The sequence below is a fragment of the Lepidochelys kempii genome, chromosome 6 (genome assembly GCF_965140265.1).
Source record: "Lepidochelys kempii isolate rLepKem1 chromosome 6, rLepKem1.hap2, whole genome shotgun sequence".
Lineage (NCBI taxonomy): Eukaryota > Metazoa > Chordata > Testudines > Cheloniidae > Lepidochelys > Lepidochelys kempii.
In genome coordinates this window covers 4,896,214-4,918,692 of record NC_133261.1, presented here as the reverse complement: position 1 = coordinate 4,918,692, position 22,479 = coordinate 4,896,214, and the positions used below count along the sequence as shown (strand labels likewise).

At 48.3% G+C, this 22,479-nt stretch overlaps 1 protein-coding gene across 6 annotated transcripts in view; it reads left to right on the top strand.

Moving 5' to 3' along the window:
• The first annotated feature begins 1,090 nt into the window (after nucleotides 1–1,090).
• Nucleotides 1,091–22,479, top strand: part of LOC140912362 (uncharacterized) — a 103,635-nt gene continuing 82,246 nt past the window's right edge. For all 6 annotated transcript variants that reach the window (XR_012159277.1, XR_012159278.1, XM_073346629.1 and 3 more), the window contains exons 1-8: nucleotides 1,091–1,225; nucleotides 1,482–1,594; nucleotides 4,080–4,179; nucleotides 5,712–5,830; nucleotides 11,660–11,736; nucleotides 12,066–12,197; nucleotides 15,592–15,711; nucleotides 17,787–17,915. Coding sequence is in view for 4 of the 6 variants with exons in the window: in XM_073346629.1 (XP_073202730.1) it covers nucleotides 1,504–1,594; nucleotides 4,080–4,179; nucleotides 5,712–5,830; nucleotides 11,660–11,736; nucleotides 12,066–12,197; nucleotides 15,592–15,711; nucleotides 17,787–17,915 (768 nt within the window). In the remaining 2 variants the exon portion in view is untranslated. The remainder of the gene's footprint in view (nucleotides 1,226–1,481; nucleotides 1,595–4,079; nucleotides 4,180–5,711; nucleotides 5,831–11,659; nucleotides 11,737–12,065; nucleotides 12,198–15,591; nucleotides 15,712–17,786; nucleotides 17,916–22,479) is intronic.

Sequence of the window (22,479 nt, the reverse complement as noted above, 5' to 3'; positions counted from 1 at the left end):
CCTACAGTTTCACTATGGCAGTTCAAGGGACCAAACCCCAAATGTCTTGGTTTCTGTCAACTTAACGTGAAACTTTTTCTCCACTCAAGCTGTTCTGAAGGGACAAGGTGAGGTATCAACCTCCTTTCCTTAGGGCCACGGTTCTTATATTACTAGCAATAAGGCTTTGCGAGGATGGTTTTAAACCTCAGGAGAGGAAGGGTGAGGCAGTGGTTAGGGTGCTAGCCTAGCACCTGGGAGCCTTGGGTTCACGTCCTTCTTCACTTCAGACTCCCTGTGTGGCTTTGGCAAGAGACTAAGGGCAAGTCTACACCACAGCGCTACGTCGGTGCCTCTGTAGAGCATCTGGCGAAGAGGCACTATGCCGAGGGGAGCGCACTCTCCCTTTGGCATAATCGGTGCTCTCCCACTGACATAGCACCAGCATGGACAGCGCTTTGGCCACTGTCATTTGTATCCCTTGGGGGGGGGTCTTTTTCACACCCCTGAGCGACGTAAGCTGCATCGACTTAAGCAGTAGTGTAGACCAGCCCTAAGTCTCCCTTGCCTCAGTATAAAATGGGGATAATGCCACTGCCCTGCTTCCTGTGTGTGTGTGTGTTGGGGGGGGGGGGTGTTAGGTTAAAAAGATGGAGATGCTCAGATCCTATGGAAATGGGGGCCACATAAGTACCAACAAAGTTAGCTCTCCCCTTCTGTTACTGTGTGTGCATGTGAATAATTGGCAGTTTTCTATGTGTGAAAGTGCATTATGTTAACCTGTGCATTGAGTAAGGTGGGGCTGGTGGACCCTCCACACCCCGCAGGGCAAGATCAGGCCCATGATGGTTTTATGTTTGTTGTTTGTTTTTTGAGGAAGTATATAATATTTCAATGCAGTGCCATAGGATTTAGCCTTGTGACTCCCACTGGTGTTAAAGGAAGTTGCACAGCTAAATTTGTACATGAAGCGCTGAATAATAAACACACCATACAAGGGTATATGTGTTCAAACAAATGTCAGTGGCTTTCTTTCCACTGCTCCTTCTAGTGGGCTAAGAAGGAAAATGTAGCAAAGCTACTTATTTGCTCAATCTGTTCCATCATAACGAAAGTGATAGTTAAAGGAGCAGCTGCTTCAAAGCCCTCAGGATCAGTCGGTCTAGAGGATTCAGCCTTTAGCTTTCTTCTCAGAACTCTGCTCAGGGGACTAATTTACACACCGCTCAGGGACTTGTGCAAAAAGGTAAGTTGTGTTACTGTGCACAGGGGAAATCAGAACTTGAAAAGAACGTGTGTGACAGAGGTGGGGAAGCTAGTTCACAATGTGTATCGGCCTCACTGTGTGGAAAATATAATGGAAATTGTGTTACAGGAGCGAGCAGCGTTAAATAGTGTGGCAATGCCTGTTTAGTTAAAAGGGAGAGTCAGACCTTGACATTCAGCTGGTGGTGGACTTTGCAGCTAGATACTACTAACCTTTATGTCGTGTGCTTGATTAGCTTGCAGTGTATCGAAACGTGCATGAACCTGGGAAGACGTTGGATGCTAACGGCTGATGGAACTAAACCAGGCAGCTTGAAGGAGACGAGGGACGAGACAAACATGCAAAAGAGTTAGTATTACTAAAATAAATGACAGTAATAATTTAGGTATTATTTTCATAGTACCAGATGTTCAGGGGGCATTTTATAAACTGGTGGTATTGCTGGGAATACGAATCATCACTGGGATAAGGCAGTACTTAATAAGGGGGACCCCATTTTTGATCCCTTAATTTATGACAAGCACCATGTTCACAAGCGTTCTCTGCACGCCTTTGGCAAGCAGGAAGCGGGACAGGAGAAAACTCATTCACTTGGATTCCCATTAAAGGCAAAACTTTCTTGTTTGATCAGAGCCCAGCCGGGAGGCAGCACCACTTGGCATTTAGTGCAGGTTCACTTCGCTGGCAGGGTTTTGATTTGGATCTAGATCTTTCATGTCCTGTCCCCCCCAAACATAGTGTGATGGTCAGGGGTGGTGCCAGCCTCTCCTGATGGGGGGCCTGTTGTGGGCTTTTGCCCCACCTTGCCACGGGGCCCTGTCCTCTCTGTGGCCCCGCCCCAGCCCCTCTTCTCCTTCCAAATCTCTGCCCCTTGTCCCCATGGGATGGGAGGCCAGAGCCGTGCAGTGCTTGCAGCAGCCGCCAGGGGAGGGGGGCCTAGCTCCGGGGCTTGCAGAGCCCTGGCAGCACTCGTGGGGTGGCACCCAGGAGCCCAGGCCAGAGCGGATCGCCCATTCTGCTGTGCAGAGCCCTGAACCCTCCACATGTCCTAGGCGGTGTGAGAGACACTGGTCAGGGGCCGCTGTCTTCAGAGCTGAGCAGCCAGAAAGCAGAGCTGCTACGGGGGGATGGGGGGGTGGGAGGATAAAACAAATTTTGGAGTAGCTATAGCCCTTGCAAGCCCCCCTGAGCACCTCCCCTGGTGATAGCCTGCGTCGTGCTTAAACCTGTCTCCTCATAGGCCCAGGAGATCCAATACCAGGCAGGAGCATGTCTGGAGTGTGTAGTGGACACAGTCAGCGGAGCAGTTGCACTCAACAGTGGGGAGCTGATAGGTGTGTTCACCTAGCTGGGCAACCAGGACAAAAATGTGTGGGGCTTTAAAGGGGAGGGGCTTTCCATTCTCCATGACCCCTGGGGAGCGGAGTTCACAATGGTGACCAGAGCAGTCAGTGTGGGACGGCGGCTGGAGACAGTTACGGTCGCCGTATGTAATGCAGTGACTATGCTCACAGTGCATCAGCCTAAGTACATTGGCAATGGCTGTATACCACTTTGGGAGGCGATGTTATTAAGTCAGTGTAATAGGGCATTTACATTGGCAGGAGTCAAATTGAAGTGTAGACGCGTGCACAACTGGGTCGGTGTAAGCTTCCTTGTGTTGACCTAACTTTGTAGCATAGACCCGGCCTGAATGAGGAAGCCAGGAAGAGGAAGGAATGGGCAGCAGGAGTGGAGGGACTAGGAAGAAAGGGAGAAAGCCAGGTGTCAAATTAGAGAGGAGTGTATGTGAAATGGCAAACTTGCTGTTACCTGCTGGGATTATTTAAAAGAGAAAAGCAAATAAATATGCATAATGTCATTGAGCAAATAATTTTCTATGAATTGTCATGCTGAGAACGTTCTGAATTTGTCTAGCTGGCTGAAGGCTTGTCTACACTGGGAGTTACTGAGGACTATTCCTGATTAACTATTTCTGATTAGCTCCCTGTGCTGCTCTCGCGCTTAGCAAAAACGCTACTTACACCAACAGGAGAGCTTCTCCCATCACGTAGATACTCCATCTCCGTGAAAGGTGGTACCTAGGTCCACAGGAGAAGCTCTCTAGTCAACATAGCATTGACTAGACTGCGGACTAGGTCAGTATAATATAGACATAAATTTGTAGTGCAGACTAAACCTTAGGCAAGTTATTGAGAACACACAAGCACCCATCCCCCAAGTAGTTTAGATTATAAAAGCTCTGAACTAATCTTTTCTTTGTTTTCCCTCCAAAATGGCTATTGGTTCAGAGGCCTTATATCAGCAAATTTATGATTGGGCTATTTTTGCAGTTTCTGGTGGTGGTGCCAGAGTTTAGTAAAAGAAAGTGTGTCAGGAATTTACTTAGATATGTCTTGGGTACCCTGAAATAAGTTACCTGGGATAGAGAGGTTAATCGTAAAGGACCCATCCCTTGTTCTTCGTACTGTTGTCGATGTTTACTTGCAGCTCCAGGGGAAACCGAAGCTTTGATGGTTTTCTGGTAGCCGGTAATGATTTCACCTGAAGTCAGGGATCTGATCCTACTGAAGCCTGGGAACATCATGGACACTGTTTAAATAAACTTAAACCAGACCAAGAAAGCACCTAACTAGATCAGAAGTCACTACCACAATACAAAAAATAAATAGTAATAATACTCCCCACCAGTTTTGATTGGGAACCTTTGCTGTATCAGTTCTCTGGCTGGTCACTTTGACAAGTCAATATGTAGTAAAATATGTAATCATTTTCTCTTCTTTTAACAATTATAAATAAATAAAGCCGTGAAATAGATTTTCTCTGGTTACAGGTGCATACGTGGGGCTGCGTAACCAGGATTCTGCCTGCTACTTAAACAGCGTACTGCAGTGTCTCTTCTTCACGCGAGAGTTCAGAGAGGCCATCATCAGGTGAGGGCATTCACAGCAAACCCTGGGGTTACATCAGCAACAACACACAAGAAACGTGTGGTTAGGCTGGGTAGCTGCATGGTTCTGGTGCTGTGGGACCCGTTATAGGACTGACCCATGGAGACAAGACTGAAAGGGCAGTATTGTGGGGAAAGGAAGGAGCCGGCAGAGGAGGAGGGGTAGGGAAAGGAGTAGGCATTGGTAGCAGGCTGCAGGGGTGCGAGGGAGAAGGGAAAAGAGATGGGGCAGCAGTCTGCAGGTATGGGAGAGCAGAGGAGGAGGGAGGGGCATCTAGAAGTTATACAGGCAGATGGAGCTCACTTCAAATGGTTTGTTGAGGGCCCATTCCAGTATTGTTATGCCCTGCCCAGAAGGGTGGCCGAGTGTTGTCCCCCACCTCAGAGAGAGGACCAGGGCACGGTGGCAGAGACATACCATTTAAATCCTTTAATGTTATATTTCCTCTCTGGTTATCTTTAAAGAGCTGCCTCTTTGGCTGTCACATGTTGTGGCTACAATCTGACTGCTCTGCACTGTGTGGCATTCTTGGAAAGGGGGTTAGTTCCCTGGTTTCACTTCTGCAGGTGACTTACAGAGAGCAGGTTAAGGACGGGTGTGTGACTAGTGAGGATTGCCAAGGGTTGCTGAGTCAGAAATCCCATTCCAAAGAAGCTGCCATGGTAAAACCTAAGAATAGGCTGCATGGGCAGCGTGTAACGGAGGCTAGGGGAGGCTAAGCCTATCCCAAACTCACGCTGCTGGGGGCAGGAGCCGTGGTGGATTTGGGGTCCCCTGAAAAATCTCCCCCTGCCATGGCCCCGGGGCTGGAGGAAATCTCACTCCCTGCCACAGCTCCAGAGGCACAGAGCTTTTCCAGTCTCAGGGCCGCAGCCTGCGGGAGGGGGTGTGAGGGAGAAACGAGCAGGGGGAAGAGGCAGAACAGGGCCAGGGCTGTGGGTGGAACAGGGAAGGGTCGGAATGGGGTGGGGCAACGGGCGGAAGGGGCAGAATGGGGAAGGGGCTCCAGGCTTGGAGCTCCAGCCAGGGCAGAGAGCTCCGCCGTAGTCCCAGCCGCGGCTGAGAGCTCGACCCTGGCCGGGGCTGAGCTCTCAGCTGCGCCCCCTCCCGCCCGCCACCAGGGCCTTGGCTGGGAGGGGCTGAGAGCAGTGAACAGGGGCGGGGCCTTGGCTGGAAGAGGCGGGGCAAGGAGCTGCCGCCCATGTTAGGCTGGTCACTGAAAAGGGCAGCAAATGAAGGCCAGAGCAGGTAGTTCTTGTCACACCCTTACCCAGTGCCTTAATGCATTGTAACCCTGAGCCAGAGACATTGCCCCTCCCAGTGAGGTGAGAGGTGAATTCCATCCGTTCTTTCGTTTCTGGGATTCCTCCTACTGTGCCACCAACAGGACCCAACCCTGACACCGGGAGAGACCACTCTTTCCTGGAGGCACTGCTACAGCATCAGTGGTTTCAGAACCTAGATTCTACCTGTACTGTGGCAATTTAATTGTATGTCTCTGTTGTACTTTGTAGCTGCAATAATGTTGGCAACTCCCACATCATGTACCATCTACAAAGGCTGTGTCAAAGGATGACTGGTAATTCATCACCTAATACTGACGAAATTATCCAATATCTTAGGATGAACAATGGTAAGATGCTCAAAGAGTAATTATCAATGGTTCACTGGTCAACCTGGGAGGGTGCATCTAGTGGGGTCCCACTGGGGGCAGTTCTGGGTCTGGTACTAGTCAGTATTTTCATGAATGACTTGGACAGAGAGTGCTTATAAAATTTGAGGAATCGCTCCAAGCTGGGAGGGGCTGCAAGCACTGTGGAGGACAAGATTAGAATTCAAAAGGACGTTCACAAATTGGGGAACTGATCTGAAATCAACAAGATGACTTTTTTTTAAAAAGACAAATGCAAAGTACTTCATTTAGGGAGGAAAAATCTAAGGCACAACTACAAAATGGGGAATAACAGGCTAGGTAATAGTAGTACCGAGAGGGATGTGGGGTTTGTAGCGGATCACAAAATGACTATGAGTCAACAATGTGATGCAGTTGCAAAAAACGGCTAATGTCATTCTGAGGTGTATTAACAGGAGTGCAGTGTGTAAGACACAGGAGGTCATTGTCCTGATGTCCTCAGCACTGGTGAGCCCTCAGCTGGAGCACTGTGTCCATTTCTGGGTGCCACACTTTAGAAAAGATGTGGACAAACTGGAGAGAGGAGAGAAGCAAAAATGAGAAAAGGTTTAGAAAACCTAACCTATGAGGAAAGTTTACAAAACTTGGCTGTGTTTAGTCTTGCGTGAAAAAGACTGAGGGGGAATCTGAGGACAGTCTTCCAATATGTGAAGGGCTGTTATAAAGAGGACAGGGATCAGTTGTTCCCCTTGTACACTGAAGATAGGAGAAGAAGTAATGGGCTTAATTTGCAGCAAGGGAATTTGACATACCTGGTCACAATCCAGACCAATGAGTAAGTTTGTCACCTCTACCCTCTAACCTGGGGTGTCCTTTACAATGCCTTGATGCTGTGGCCTCCAATCTTGACTGCTCACAAAGAGCCTCCAGCATGTAAGTCACTACCAGCTATGTCTGTGTGTGCTGCAGCCAGTCAGCCACCCCTTGGCTCTGACCAGTTTCAGTTATACGGTAGCGTGACCCCAATGCACTCCCAGTCCCAGATTTCCCCCCAGAAATGTCTGTCCTGTACTGCCCAGCCCTCTCTGGGACAATATAAATTATATAAAGTCCATTATTCCTTTAATAGAGATAATATGCACTTAACTTGCCACCCCAAATGGAGTTACCCAGACATTTCAATTTAAACTCACTGGATTAAATAAAATAATGAAACAAGTTTATTAACTACAAAGAGGTTTTAAGTGAGTACAAGTAATGAGGCATAAACATAAGAAACGGTTAAAAAATAAAGAAAAAACACAACTGGTGCCTAACAACAAACTATGTTCAATTCAAAGCAAAGTTTTCTCATCACATGCTTTCAGCAGTCTTAGTGACCAAATGTCTTAGGGCAGGCCCTTTCTCCAGTTCAATGGCTGCTTTCTTTGTCTCTTCTGGTGCAGTGAATTGATAGAGAGAGGAGGGTGCCTTGAGTTGTTTGTCCCTCCTTTTTGTAGTGTTAATTGCTCTCTTGGAAAACATTTCCAGCTGAGATTCAGGAGACAAAGTCTATAGGGAAGGATGCTCCCTGCTGCTTTCTCCTACCTGTTGGACCTTCTTTTGTTTCCCTTCCTGCTTGATAACTCTGTTTACTGCTTAAATGAAAATTAAGCAGAGAACCCATTCCTTGGTTTGAGATAGACCTGTTCACCAACTTCTGCTGTGATTTGGAACATGTGTTAATAACATTATACAGGGAAATCTTATAACTTCACATACAATGTTCTCACGTGCATTTTGGGGCAATATTGACCAGCAAATTATGAGTGTTCAGATGATACCTCACAAGGCATACTGTGTACAAAGATTGTTACAACAGTGTGCAGGAGGAGACACAAGTGTGCAGTCTGTCACAGGGAGATTTAGGTTAGATATTAGGACAATTTAGTGAAACTCTGGAACAGGCTGTCGCACCTGTCAGGATGGTCTAGGTTTGCTGGACCCTGCCTCAGCACAGGGGCTGGACTTGATGACCTCTCGAGGTCCCTTCCAGCCCTACATTTCTGTGATTCAGTGCCCTCTTGAGTTCTGTGTCATGTGGTACTCGCATTCATAAACTGCAGTTAAACAGGTGTTATTCATAGGAGATGCTTCTTGCTGCTGATGTATCTCAGTATTAGTGATGGTGAACATCAGAAGCACTTGTGGGTCAGTTTTGAAAATATCCCCGAAGTCTGGATATTTGTTTGACTCCTCCTGAAGTTTCTTCTCCTTTACTCACCCCTTTCTTGGCCCCGCTGCCATGATACTTCTCTTAGTTGTGAGCCACCCCAAGTACTCTGTTTTGGTTCCATATTAGCTCCCTGTCACCCAGGGACCTTTTGGTACCAACTGGCAGAGGGCACAAGGGTGCATAAGGGTTACAACAATACCCTGGATCTGATATCTTCGTACTAGATTGCCAGAGAGAGTCATGTTAGGTGATTACTGAAAGCCTGTGTCACACGGATCATCATAGTCTTTGCAAAGTGTATGTACGTATAATATGTAAGGAGTTATGTGCCTATTCTGAAAATGTATGTAAGACAGGTCACCAGAAAGTGATAAACAGGTTCTGTTCTGACAAGAAATAGGGGACACTGATCTCTCTGGCTGACCATGGTGCATTGTGTGTCCTACAATAGAAGTCTATTTACATATGGAATCACCACCTAATCAAGACTGGAAAGTCCATGAGATCACAAAATCGACAGGAAGAAACACGCAGCAGGAGGGTGTCCAGTTTATGACTAAGATCAAAAAATTAGTTTGTATATCAGGGGAATGCAAGAAGACACATGGTATCCTTCACCTAGGAAATAAGCTGACAGTGGGTTCGCTTAATGAATGAAAAAGCGCAGCCAAGCTTGGATGTAATATACTGGGAGGCTGTTGGGTGAGCTTTTGCTCTTATGACATAATATCTTAGCTTAGGCTCGAGTAGGTGTGTTATGATTTTATTTTATTTGTAACCCTTTGTTTAAAATATTTCTACTTGCTTTCCTTTGTATATCTTGTTAAAGAAACTTACATGGCTTTCTCTATAAACAAATGTAAGTGCTGTGTGCTAAGCTGAGCTGATTTAGTTGGGGATCGGTCCTGCTTCGAGCAGGGGGTTGGACTAGGTGACTTCCTGAGGTCCCTTCCGACCCCGACATTCTAGGATTCTAGGATTCTAAGGTGTAACTAGTCCTGCGTGGTGTAGTGTTCCTTTGGGAACGTGGGTCTAGTAGTTCTGTGAGTGGCCTGTGAATAAGGGACTGGCAGTGCTGGGGGACGCTCGGAGGAGTTGGAATGTTTTTATCACTAGCCTCCGTGAGGACAGCGGAACCTGCGTAGAATGAGAGGGGAGCTTGCGCTGCCTGTGTCTGGAGTTGTCGGAAAGCTGACCCCTGGAGGGCACAGACAGGGCCTAAGGATTGCCAGCTAAGTTCCCTCTAGGCTGCATGGCTGCACAGTATAAAGGGCCACACAGCAGGGGCCTGGAGAGGAGAGAGGTAGGGGGTGGGCAGGAACTGGGGAGGGGAGCAAGGTGGGGTATGCAGGGCTGCCACGAGGGTTGCCAACTTTCTATTGTTGTAAAACCGGACACCCTAGCCCCGCCCCTTCCAGGCCCCGCCCACTACATCTCCCCTCCCTCAGTGGCTCGCTCTCCCCCACCCTCACTCACTTTCGCTGGGCTGGGGCAGGAGGTTGGGGTGCAGGAGAGGGTGAGGGCTTTAAATGGTGGTGTGGGCTCCAGGGTGGGGACAAGAATGAGGGGTTAAGGGTGTGGGAGGGGGCTCCGGGCTGAGGCAGGGAGTTGGAGTGCAGGAGGGGAAGAGGGCTCCAGCTGGGGTTGCAGGCTCTGGGGTGGGGCTGGGGAAGAGGGGGTACAGGAGGGGGCTCCAGGCTGGGGGATGGGGGTGAGGGATTTGGAGTGCAGGAGAGGGCTGTGGGTTGAGGGAGCGGGTTGGGGTGCAGGAGGGGGTGAGGTTCCTGGGGTGGGGCTGGGGTGAGGGGTTCAGGGTGTGGGAGTGGGCTCTGGGCTGGGGCAGGGGGTTGAGATGTAGGAGGGGTGCGGGCTCTGGGGTGAGGACAGGGATGAGGGGTTCAGGGTGTGGGAGGAGACTCTGGAGCAGGGGGAGTTGGGGTGTGGGAAGGGGTGAGGGCTCTTGGTTGGGGCAGGGGGTCGGGGTGCAGGAGGGGACTCTGGGTTTGGAGGGGAAGGTGGGGGATCAGACAGGAGGCTCTGCAGCGTGCGCTGTTCTCGCCTGCAGGTACCCCCTCCCGCCCAAACCGGCCAGTGGGTGTGCGGAGCTGGTGCTCAGGCAGGGGCAACGCATGGAGCCTGTGGCCCCCACCGGTAGGAGCCGGACTGGCTGGCCACTTCTGGGGCACAGTGTGGGGCCAGAACAGGTAGGGAGTAACCTGCCTTGGCTCCACAGCACCGCTGACCGCACCTTTAACAGCCCGGTCGGTGCTGCTGACCGGAGCTGCCAGGGTCTCTTTTCAACTGGGTGTTCCAGTCGACAACCAGACACCTGGTCACCCCAGCTGCCATGGGCCTCTCTCCCGGCCCCGGAGCTTGCTGCTGCCAGCAGGGAAAGAGTTGGGCAGGCATCTTCAGTCTGCCCCAGCCCCGGGGCCGCCTGCCTGCACCCCAGACTCCTCATCTCTGGCCCCACCCCAGAGCCTACACCTGCAGCCAAAGCCCTCACCCCCTCCCACACCCCAGCCCTGAGCCCCCTCCCACTCCCCAAACCCCTCATCCCAAGCCCCATCCCAGAGCCCTCACCTCTAGCCAGAGCCCTCACACCCCCACACCCCAACCCTCTGCCTTACCCTTAGCCCCCTCCCACATCCCAAACCCCTCATCCCTGGCCCCACACCAGAGCCTGCACCTCCAGCCAGAGCCTCGTGCCCCCTGCATCCCAACCCCCTGTCCCAGCCCTGAGCCCCCTCCTGCACCCCGCACCCCCCTCCGCCCTCTGAACCCCTCGTCCCCAGCCCTAAGCCCCCTTTCACACCCCAACCCCCTGCTCCAGCCTGGTGAAAGTGAGGGAGGAGGGATGCAGTGAAGGGCGGTGGGGCCTCAGAGAAGGGGTGGGGCCTCAGGGAAGAGGTGGGGCAGGGGTCAGGACAAGCATGTTCGGTTTGTGTGATTAGAAAGTTGGCAAACCTACAAGGCCTCCTCATGCTAAGGACAGGTGGTAACGCAGTGCCTCACAACCCTGGGTACCCCCAAGAAGCATCAAATCCCCTGCCTCTCCATGAACCCAGGAAGCTTCATCAGGCAAATAAAAAAGCTCCGAAATCCCAATTCTTCTCCTTGATTCCCTCCCCTCCCCACTGCCTGCTGCTGTCCCTCCTTCACAGTGAATGCTCTCCACAGACCTAGGCCTTTGCAGATCTTGATGCCCAGCATGCATCTCTGCTCAGAGGCACCAAGTGTGCTCTGGGAGGCACTGAACCAGGGATTACTAAAGTGGAATAGGGCAGCATGATGGTGAATCCTCCTCTGGGTGTTTTAAATGGTACTTTAAAGCTGCAGTGTTTCAGGTTTAAAAAAAGAGACTGGAAATAGTATGTTTGGACAGCTGCCAGAGAGGTTTTCAGGCTGATAGTTCTGGCTGTGCATAAGAGTTCTGGAGACGTCACTGGAGACATCCACAATCTTAACAATGAGGCCTCTCTGAGGGAACCAGGAGAGATGGAAATGTGCAGAGGATAGTGCCCCAAGGGGTAGCAGCTCTTCTCAGCCTGCACAGAACAGAGGAACCAGCCACTGCAATTACGTGCTGATCATGCTGATTTGTGTGTGTACAGTGCACCAGCTAGAGGTGGTGGAATGTTTCCAGCTTCTGATGAATAAAATCATTAAGGACAAAGAAGAGTTTCGTCAGGTAACTCATCTATCTTCTCTGGAAGTGTAAATGCGAGAGGTTTTTTAGAGCATAAGAAAGCAAAGATCATTTGTGTATAGATCCCATCTCCCCAAGAGTCTCCCTTGTGGGAGGTCCCGGTCTGAGACAGACTGGGAAATCCCTGTGCGCTTAGGTTTGAGGTGTTATTATTTATAGCAGTTAGAGGTGGGTCTTCCAGGGCAGTAGAAGTTGGAAACAACTTTGGCTGTTACTGGGAAGGCGCTCACGGGAGATGGACAAAAGATGTGCTTCTCTGTTTACCTCTCTGAATTGGTGGAAATACTATTAATTAGTCACTCTTTTCCTAGCCATACCAGGTGAATATGGTCCAGTCCACCACTTCCCATGGAGGTAGCTATCTGATGAGGCTGGAGAAGCCTGACCTGAATCTCACCTTCTGTGTTCACAAGTGCACTCCGGCTCCAACAGTTTACTCTGTGGTAAGGAAAGTGTCCTGGCATTCATTAGGAATTGTGGTGATCTACAACAGCAGATTAGCTGGTTATGGTTAGGAAGCCTTCACACTCTGCCTACAGACAAGAAGATGAGCAGAGTGGGAGACCGTCTCTACCCTGTGCTGATTGGCTCTTTCCCTCTTAACTAAAACCATCCTCCATCTCCTAAAAAAAATCATGGAACTAAGATGCCATTTGCTGTTGTGACATTGTTGACTCTGCTGGTGTTTTATATGCCCTTTCCCCCTCTTGGTGTCTGTTTTGTCCATTTGGGTTGTCTACTCCTGTGTTTTGCAGTGCCTAGCACAATGAGGCCCCATTCTTGATGGGCCCTTAGTCACTGCTGCAATAAACATGGTTACTAATAACACACCTGCTTAACTTTAACCACACGAAGCATCCTATTAACTTTACGAGATGCTTAAAGTTAAGAACATGTGTAAGTCTTTTTACTTTACACAAAATCTCCCAGTTTGGCTTCAGTAGCCTTCGAGAGATAGGGCCTGATTCCGGGAGACTCCCGGCGAAACCGGGAGGGTTGGCAACCCTAAGTGAGAGTTGTGTGTGTGTTGGGGGAGTGTGCATATGTTTCAGGAAGGGTGTGTGTGTGAGTGAGTGAGACAGAAAGATTGTGTGTGTTGGGGGAGTGTTTGTGTCTTGGGGGTGTGCATGTGTGTGAGAGAGAGTGTGTTGGGGCCGTGTGTGCGTGTGTTGGGGGACTGGGTGTGTGAGAGTGTAGGGGGCAGTGTGTGTGTGTGTGAGAGAGAGAGAGTTGGGGGCAATGTGTGTGTGAGAGTGTCTGTGTGTGTTGGGGTAGTGTCTGTGTTAGAGAGTATGCGTGTGTTGCAGGGAGTGTGTGAGCGAGAGTGCGAGAGTCTGTGTGTTGGGGCGGGGGAGTGTGTGTGTGCCTGAGCGATTGGGTCAGCGCGCTGTCTCTTTAAGCAGAGCATTCAGAGGCCTGAACAGCAGCACCAGTAGGTCCCAAGCTGCCCCTGACCCCCACCCCAGCTCAGCGGAGACCAGGTACATGGGTGGGGGGAGGGGACACCCCACACTGCCTGCTCTGTGCAGCAGACAGGAGGCCGGCTCCCGGTCCCAGGTAGCTTGGTCAGGGGCTGCTCTGTTGGTGGGGGTGGGAGGAGCAGGAGTGGGGAGGCTGCAGATGGTAGTGGAGACTTTCCTCCCCCACTGCTTCGGAGGAGTTACCTGATTGGTCCAGCTGCCCTCCTGCAACACAGTTTATCCACCCTCTCCAGGTGCCACCATGCCTGCCTCTAAGCCCCACTGACTGTCGGCAGGTCAGGTTGGTGGGAGGTACCTGCCTGGCACCCCCCACCCTACCTCCCCGAGCGTGGCATCCGGGGCGGTGGCCCAGCCCAGTCCTCCGTAAGGCCGGCCCTGTCCAGAGCCCTCTGCTTGCTGAGCACCGTAGCAAACACATCATTTAAACTTGTATTAAAGGTACAGAAAAAGAAGGAAACAAAGACAGTTAAAGTATATGAAATGAAAAGTATTAAGTAAGGCTTTCATTTTAACATCATCCCTCATTCCCTTTCCCTTTGGCTGGAGAGGGTGTTTAGAAGGAAGTCCCCCTTGTCTGACAGTCTCTTAGATGGTATTAAAGATGGTAATAAGGGGCCGTCTGGCCTTTAGGGAACAGAGAAGTTAGGTGAGATGGACTGAAGCTGGCGTTGCTGTTGTTGTTAAAGTCCCGTTTCCTGGAAGACAAAACAAGATAAATACACACAAAGGGGAAAGAAAAGAACAGCAAGATAGAAAACATAGCTTCTGTCTCAGGGATGATGCTCAATTGCAAACAGGGCGGCCGACATACTTGCCGGCCCCTAGGCAAGGTGTGCGCGGGGGGGTGGGGGGCGACTCTGGGCCCCTGAAGGGGCAGGGCCTCAGGCAGAAGGGGCGGGGCTGGTGGCTAGTTTCCCTCAGCCTGCCCAGCCTGGACCGTGCGACCTGGGGCTCCAGTGGTGATTTAAAAGGACCCAGGCCCTTTTAAATTGTCGGGCCCCGGGGCAGCTGCCCTTTGCCACCCCCACCCCCGCATCAGTGGCGCTGCTTGCAGCCTCACTGTGGAGAAACACAGGCACAGCACATGGTCTTATCAGCTACTCTGAGACCTGGCAATCTTGTACCAGCATAAGGCTATTTAGCGCATTGCATTTAGTTGCCTTTCTCATAAGAAGAAAAGGAGGACTTGTGGCACCTTAGAGACTAACCAATTTATTTGAGCATGAGCTTTCGTGAGCTACAGCTCACTTCATCGGATGCATACCGTGGAAACTGCAGCAGACTTTATATACACACAGAGAATATGAAACAATACCTCCTCCCACCCCACTGTCCTGCTGGAAATAGAGGAGGTATTTTTTCATATTCTCTGTGTATATATAAAGTCTGCTGCAGTTTCCACGGTATGCATCCGATGAAGTGAGCTGTAGCTCACGAAAGCTCATGCTCAAATAAATTGGTTAGTCTCAAAGGTGCCACAAGTCCTCCTTTTCTTTTTGCGAATACAGACTAACACGGCTGCTACTCTGAAACCTTTCTCATAAGAGACTCACAGCAGTGTTGTAATATATACAGCCTTGGTCAGCTAAGCCAGACTCTCCTTCAACAGAAGGAAAAGGAGGGGAGGGGGTAGGAAGGAGAAGAAATAGGTGGGAAAGGAAAAGAAGACATAAGGAGGGGTGTGGGTGTGTGTGTCACAGTCTCACATCCTAGGTGGTGGGTGTGTTTATATGGAGGTGGTGGTGTTATCTGGCTCCTTCTCTCTGGCCCAGTTTGGTCAGGACATCTCAGAGGATCAGGATGAAGAAGGTCTGGGGCCGCAGGACACTGTGGGGGTGGCAGCATCATGGTGAAGTTCACTCCTTCCCCTTCTCCCATCTCTCAATCAGACAGTGTTGTGGTAAGCAGCTTTTCCTTCCAAAGTCCCCTTCTGAGGACCGCAGAAGGGAAGTACTGTCTGGAAGAGCCCTTCCTCTCATTATTTTGTCCACCAGTTAGGGCTAATTTCCAACACAACAATTTTGGTTCATTGATTTCTGGTCTCACACTGTTCTCGTTTGCTAGGCATGGTCTTAACACAGACTGAGTTAGTCCAAATAAAGAGGCCTATGTATATAATTCAAAGACTGTCTCTTTAGCACCATTTCCCATCAAATAGGTCACTTTTCTCAGTTGAGCTCACAATTAAAGAAAATTTGCAGGGCCAAATAATACAACAGATGGGCCCAAACAGAGTTGGGCTGAGCTGCTAAAATGTAAAAGGCAAGCCTAAACAGAAGGCAAAGGTTTTTATAAACGTGTATCTCATTACTCATGGCCAAAATGATATAGTATCCTGCACTGCTCTCTCTTTCAGTGCTCCTGTTTTGAAACTCTACCCCAGATTTTGGTCATCCATTTGAAGAGAGATCCGGGTGACATTAATGTTGAGGTCTCTGAGTCCCCCTCACGGACACTGAAAACAGAAAAGCAGCTTGTAAGTACATGGACTTCCTACTGAGCTTTCATTATTTTTATCCTCTGTTTTACCTAACCGATCTAAAAAAAAAAAAAAGGAAAGGAGAGCATGCCAGCAACTTCCTGATTTCAAATTTAGGAATATTGGCTGGTATAGTCATGTGGTATTAAAGATGGTAATAACTGTCCTTTTGGCCTTTGGGGAAAGAGAAACTCATATATTCTATTCTGTATAGGTTTTTACACCGTACTTGTTATTACCATAGTATCTGTATAGCCTTCCAGTAGTGCATTAAGCAATTTGACTACACATCTGTCACATGTCATAGAGTTCAGCTCTACCAGTGTGCCAAGCTATAGTATGAACTTTGAATATGTTGGACTCAGCCTGGTCTTGAGGTTTGATGTTTTGTGAACCTGAAGCAAGGAAATTTGCCAATTGGAGAAATCCATTAACCCTGCTGGACACCCCTAGCCTGACATCTGCCCCCTTCTGAACTCTGGGAGCAGTACTTATCATTTCCATCTTCAGGCAGGGTCTGATGGCCATCTCCTCCTGCTTCACATTCCTAGCGGCTTCGTCCATCAGTCGCCTTTGGGGAACAGTAGGGTCAGGGCTTAGGGCAGGGGTAGTCAATAGGCAGACTGCAGGCCAAATCTGGATTGTCAGATGTTTTTGAATGGACCCAAAATCTTTTTATGTACTTATTATTATTATCATTATTGTTATGTTTGTATTATTTTCTCTGGAATCTGGACCTTGACTAAGGAATTTGGCCTTTGACAAAAAAGAATTGATTTCTTAGGGCATTTCTCCTTGGAAAGAGAAGCTCAAATGTGCATGTGATGCTCACTGGCCATCTATCTGATACAATAATGTAGGGCTCAATTCCTGAACATCATCATGATGCAAACCCTATTTTCCCTTCAAATAATCAAAAATAAGTACAGATTTAATGGATTTGTTTAAAACAATAGAGATAGATGTAAAATAGTTTTTTATGTGACTACATTTGTGCAACACCAACTAATGGCAGTCTTTACATTCTTAAGATGGTAGCACCAAATTTATCAACTCTCTCTCTCTCTCTCTCTCTCTCTCTCTCATATTGAAATTCAATATTTTGGTTTCTTAGGGCTTGTCTACATTACCGCACGGGGTCGATCTAAGATACCACAACTTCAGCTACGTGAATAGTGTAGCTGAAGTCGACGTACTTAGATCTACTTACCACGGTGTCTTCACTGTGGTAAGTCAGCAGTTGACACTCTCCCATCCACTCCGCTTGCGCTTCTCGTTCTGGTGGAGTACCAGAGTCGACGGAGCGCTCGGCGGTCAATTTATCGCATCTAGAGTAGAAGTGATAAATCAACCCCCTCTGGATCAATTGCTGCCTGCTGATCTGGCAGGTAGTGTTGACAAGCCCTTAGCTATTTAAACCAGCTCAGATATTTAAAGAATGCTTGTACTTAAAATGACAGAAATGGCATCTGGTTAGAAGTAGAGTTCTCTTGAAAGCAGCTGCCGTCATAGGTGCTGACTCCATGGGGAAAAATTTGTGGGTGCTGAGCGGCTACTGGCAGCCCCCCTCCTCTACCCCCCAGTGCTTCCTGCCCACCAGTGGGCCCCGTGGATCAGTGCCTCCCTCTCCCTCCCTGTACCTCCTGACCACCGGGATCAGCTGTTTTGCAGCATTTGGGTGGCTCTGGGGGGAAGAGGGGAGGAGTGAGGATGCGGTGTACTCAGGGAAGGGGGTGGAACTGCGTGGGAAGAGGCAGGGTGGAGGTAGAGCGGGGGCAGGAAGAAGTGGGGTGGAGGTGTGGCCTTGAGGGAAGGGGTGGAGTGGGGATGGCCTGGGGCAGAGCTGGGGATCAAGCCCTCCCCGGCACTTTTGAAAGTCAGCGCCTGTGGCTGCAGTTAGTTCTGTGGACTAGATCTTTGAAAATTTGTTTACGGCATAACTAAAAAGATGGGTGATCTGAACTTTATTGTGAGTTTCTTCTAGGACTTCATGATTTATGAGCACTGACAGTCCGCTTGCAGTGCAAATACAAGATTATTGACCACTGAACTTTGTCATAATTTTCTTTTAGGACACCGTCTATGAGCTCTTTGTGGTGTGTCACCATTCTGGGGGAATTCAGGGTGATCAGTGCATGGTCGAAATAAAGTCAGTTGAAAATGATTGCTGGTACCGCTTCACTGAAACCCAGGTGCAAGAGGTAAAATGTGCTTGTGGGTTCAGGAAAAGTATGTAATGCCTTGGCCTGTGTGGGGAAGAGGTTCTGATTTGAAGATAGGTTCATTCACTTTTTCTAATACAGACAAATCTGAGTCATTCAAAATCCCAAATTCTGCATTACCTCTAGAAATGTTCATTGTCCTTCTGCATGCATTGCTCCTGCAGGTCCAAATCATGGGAGCTGCGTGCCAAGCTCATGAGTTGCAGGATGGCTGATAGATCTGTCTAAACTCTCAATGTTTTGAAAATCTTCTATAAAGAAAAATCATGCCAATCCAACCTAACTTCGTTCTTTGATAGGGTTACTGACCTACTGGGTAGGGGGAAGCAGTAGAGATGAAATATCTTGATTTTAGTAAGGCTTTTGACACAGTCTCACATGACAGACTCATAAGCCAACTAGGGAAATGTGATCTAGATGAAATTACCATTAGGTGGGTGCACAACTGGTTAAAAGACCTTACTCAGAGTTGCTATCAAGGGTTTACGAAGAGAGTGTAGCTAGTTGGGCACCGGTGATCAGTCTTGGGTCCAGACCTATGCTTATACAATGTGAGGATGACTCCAGGGGAGGGGTTGCAAGCACTTTGGAGGACATGATTAGAATCGAAAACAACCTGGACAAATTAGAGAATTGGTCCGAAATCAATGAGATGAAATTCAATAAAGACAAGTGCATAGTACTTAGGGAGGAAAAATCAAATGCACAATTACAAAATGGGAAACAACTGGCTAGGCGGTAGTACTTCTGGAAAGGATGTGGGGGTTATAGTGGATCACAAATTGAATGAGTCAACAATGTGCTCCAATTGTGAAAAAGCTAACATTCTGGGGTGTATTAACAGGCGTGTTATATGTAAGTCAAAGCAGTAATAGTCCAGCTCTACTTAGCACTGCTGAGGCCTCAGCTGTGTCCAGTTCTGGGTGTGCACTTTCAAAAACATGTGGACAAACTGGAGAGAGTCCAGATGAGGACAACAAAAATGATAAAAGGTTTAGAAAACATGACCTATGAGGAAAGGATAAAAAACTGGGCATGTCTAGTCTTTAAAAAAGAAGACAGAGGGAGTATCCTAATAAAAGTCTTCAAATGTGTTAAGAGCTGTTATAAAGAGGACAGTGATCAATTGCTCCCCTTGTCTATTAAAGATAGGACAAGAAGTAATGGGCTTAATCCACCATAAGGGAGATTTAGGTCGGATGTTATGCTACATCTACACTACAGCTGAGATCGACAGAGTGGAGGTCGATGCACTGATGGTCAATTTGGTGGGTCTAGTGAAGACCCGCGAAATCGACAACAGATTGCTCTCCAGTCAACCCCAGTGCTCTACCCTGGACAAGAAGAGTAAGGTAAGTCAATGGGAGAGTGTCTCCCATCGACCCCGCACGGTGTAGACACCGCAGGTAGTTGGCCTAAGGTAGGTCAACTCCGACTGTGTTATTCATGTAGCTGGAGTTGCGTGCCTTAGGTCGACTTACTGCGGTAGTGGAGATGTAGCCTTAGAAAAAACTTTTTAACTCGAAGCACAGTTAAGCTCTGGAATAGGCTTCCAAGAGAGGTTGTGGAATCCCCATCACCGGAGATTTTTAAGAGCAGGTTGGACAAACACCCATCAGAGATAATCTAGGTTTACATTCTCATGTCATAGTTCAGGGGCCTGGACTTTGACCTCTTGAGGACCTTCGCAGTCCCACATTTCTCTAACTCTGTGAAACTTTTTTGTTTCCTTTGCTTGGATTCTTTTCATTACAACATAGATTGGTCAGCTCAAGCAAAGTTTAGTGGGATATTTTAAAACTGAAAAATTGTCAGTTTGAAATTAAAAAATGCCATTTGTGAAATCTACCGTTTTCTAAAGAGAGTTTCTGTAGAAAAGTGTGTAAAAAGTGACAAATAAGTCAATTTAAAAAATCCAGCATAACAAAAAGTGTCTGAAATTTTGAAAATGTTCACAGGAATTGTTTATTCTTCAGCCAGCTCTAACACTAGAGCTGTAAACTTCTTTGTGCTGCTGTTGGAGGTTCGTTGTGGAGCTGCCTGTATGGAAATGGCTTGATTCTAGCCAAGTTACTCTTGTGTGTGCGATTATCTTCTGGGTGGGGTTTGTCAGGTGTTCTGACTATATTTAGGTAATTACAGTTATGCCTATGTATACTGTTCAGCGATGCTTCAGCTGATGGTGAGGTCAGGGGAGGGACTTTGTTTCTCCCCTTGCCAGGTGTGTCCCCTGTATCTATGGAGTGAGAATGGAAATATAGACGAGGAAAACCTAGTTTTAGTGTAAAATCTGTCTAAAACCAGAGACATTCGATCTCCCAAAGTTCAGCAATGATTCTGAATGACTTTCCCCCAGCTCTGTAACTGTCCACTGTTGCCTCGTACTGTGGCAGTGAAGATGGATCTTTTATTGTTCTCAAATGCTGAGAAAAATATGGGTAGAGCATTGTCAGTCCCCTGCTCTTCTCCATTCTCAGTTGTAGAATATTTCTCCCCACATTTTGTGCCTCTGACCCTAAGGTAACTGTCCTTGGCTGAGGGAAGCAGAGTGAGTCTTCATAGACTTAGTCAGGGCAGCTCCCAGCTTCAGCAGAGGGTCACATAGAATGATTCATCTCTCAGCACTGGGCACACAATCCCCAGAGTGCCTTCAGCCCTTTCTGGTAAGGGAGATACGGCTGGCACAGCTGGGGGAAGGAGTGAGCAAAGTCGGCTGTGGCCCACCTCTACTTTCCCCAGTCCTGTGGCCAGTTGGCTGGCAGGCCAGTCTCTGAAATAAATTACAGCAGCCTCAGGCCTGATCTAAATTACATCCCTCTGTCCATGGCCTCATGGGGCTGCTCTAACAGGTTGGGTAGGGGGTTGGAGTTGAGGCACAAAGACTGCAGTATGCCTCATGAGGATCCCTGTTATACAGGGCAATTTTTAGGGAGCTGGTTGAAATGAATATATTTAACCTGACTGGACCTGAGAACCAGCCCTTAAAGCTGTGCACAAAACAAAATATGCAAACTTTCTGTAAAGGGCTCTGGTCAGTGTAGTACAAGGGCTCTAATGAGAACTTCCCCTATACGGAATAGAAAACTAAGTAAGCCAAATTCTGCTCTCATTTATGCAAATTAAATCTTATTCACTTGAAGCCATTAGAGTTGCTCTGGATTTACTCTAGTGTAAATGAGAGCAGAATTTGGCCTACATCTATTACTGTGTTACCACCTGGTTGTGCCCCATTTAGCCTCACCTCAACACAATATGGTGTTCGAAAAGCACAGCATTCCTCCTGCCCCAGGTATAGTACCGTCCTATTGGATGAGAGACAAAATCATAGAAACATAGGCCTGGGAAGGACCACAAAGTTGTTAAGAATGTTGATGAACAATGTTGTTACTGCTGCCAGGTTGTTACCGCTGCTCAGAGCTTCTGTTTGTGGAACTCCAGTGTTATTAACACAAGCAGATAGTGCACCCTCCTAATTCAACAGACCTCAATGTTTGTTACTCACAGAGAACGACCACAGGCACAGTTCAGTGAAAAAGGCACTCAGCCAGGTTTATTGCCCTCAAGGCACAGTCCTAGTGTCCTAATGGTGCTACCGGTACACTAAAATGAGTGCCCAGTGGCAAGGAATGACTTAGTCAGCAGCGGGAATTTCTTCTGTCCCCTCAGCTGCACAAAGGGCTAAAGTGAGGTACCCCAACATTTATAGACCGAGACAAACAACTTATGTACCATTTTATGTGTTTCATGACACCTGGTTCTTACTTCCCCTTGTACCTTGCTCCAGAAGTCTTGGGTAAAAAGAATCCCTATTCATCACTTCTGTCAGACCCTTTTCTCTTGTTCAAGCTCAGGATGTCACTGGGCTAATCTTCTGGAGTACGTTCACATACGTACCCAGCATCTGTTGCTTCTTAGCAGTGCCTCTGTTTTAGCAACACTAGCAGTACCCTTGCTAAGTTCATGCCTCGGACAGTGAGCTTGTAAACATCTGCTTTAATACATGGCCTGTCTTTGGTTCACAGCCCCTGGTTCAGGCCTCAAGTCTTGCACCAGGCCCAGTGCTCTACATCTCTCCCTACTACACTGGACAGGTCATCTAGTCCAGTCCCCTACACTGAGGCAGGCCTAAGTATTATCTAGACTGTGACTGACAGGTGTTTGTTGAACCTATTCTTAAAACCCCCCAGTGACGGAGCTGCCACAACATCCCTAGGTAATTTGTTCTAATGCTTAGCTACCCTGATAGTTAGGAATTTTTTCCTAATGTCTACCCTAAATCTCCCTTACTCCAATTTAAACCCATTGCTTCTTATCCTGTCCTCAACTGTTAAGGTGAACAATTTATCACACTCCTCTTTATAACAACGTTTTACGTACTTCAAGACTTATAATGTCCTCCCCCTGTCAGTTTTCTCTTCTCCAGACTAAACAAACCCAGTTCTTTCAATCTTCCCTCACAGCTCATGTTTTCTAGACCTTCAGTCATTTTTGTTGCTTTTCTTTGGACTTTCTCCAATTTGCCTACATCTTTCCTGAAGTGTGG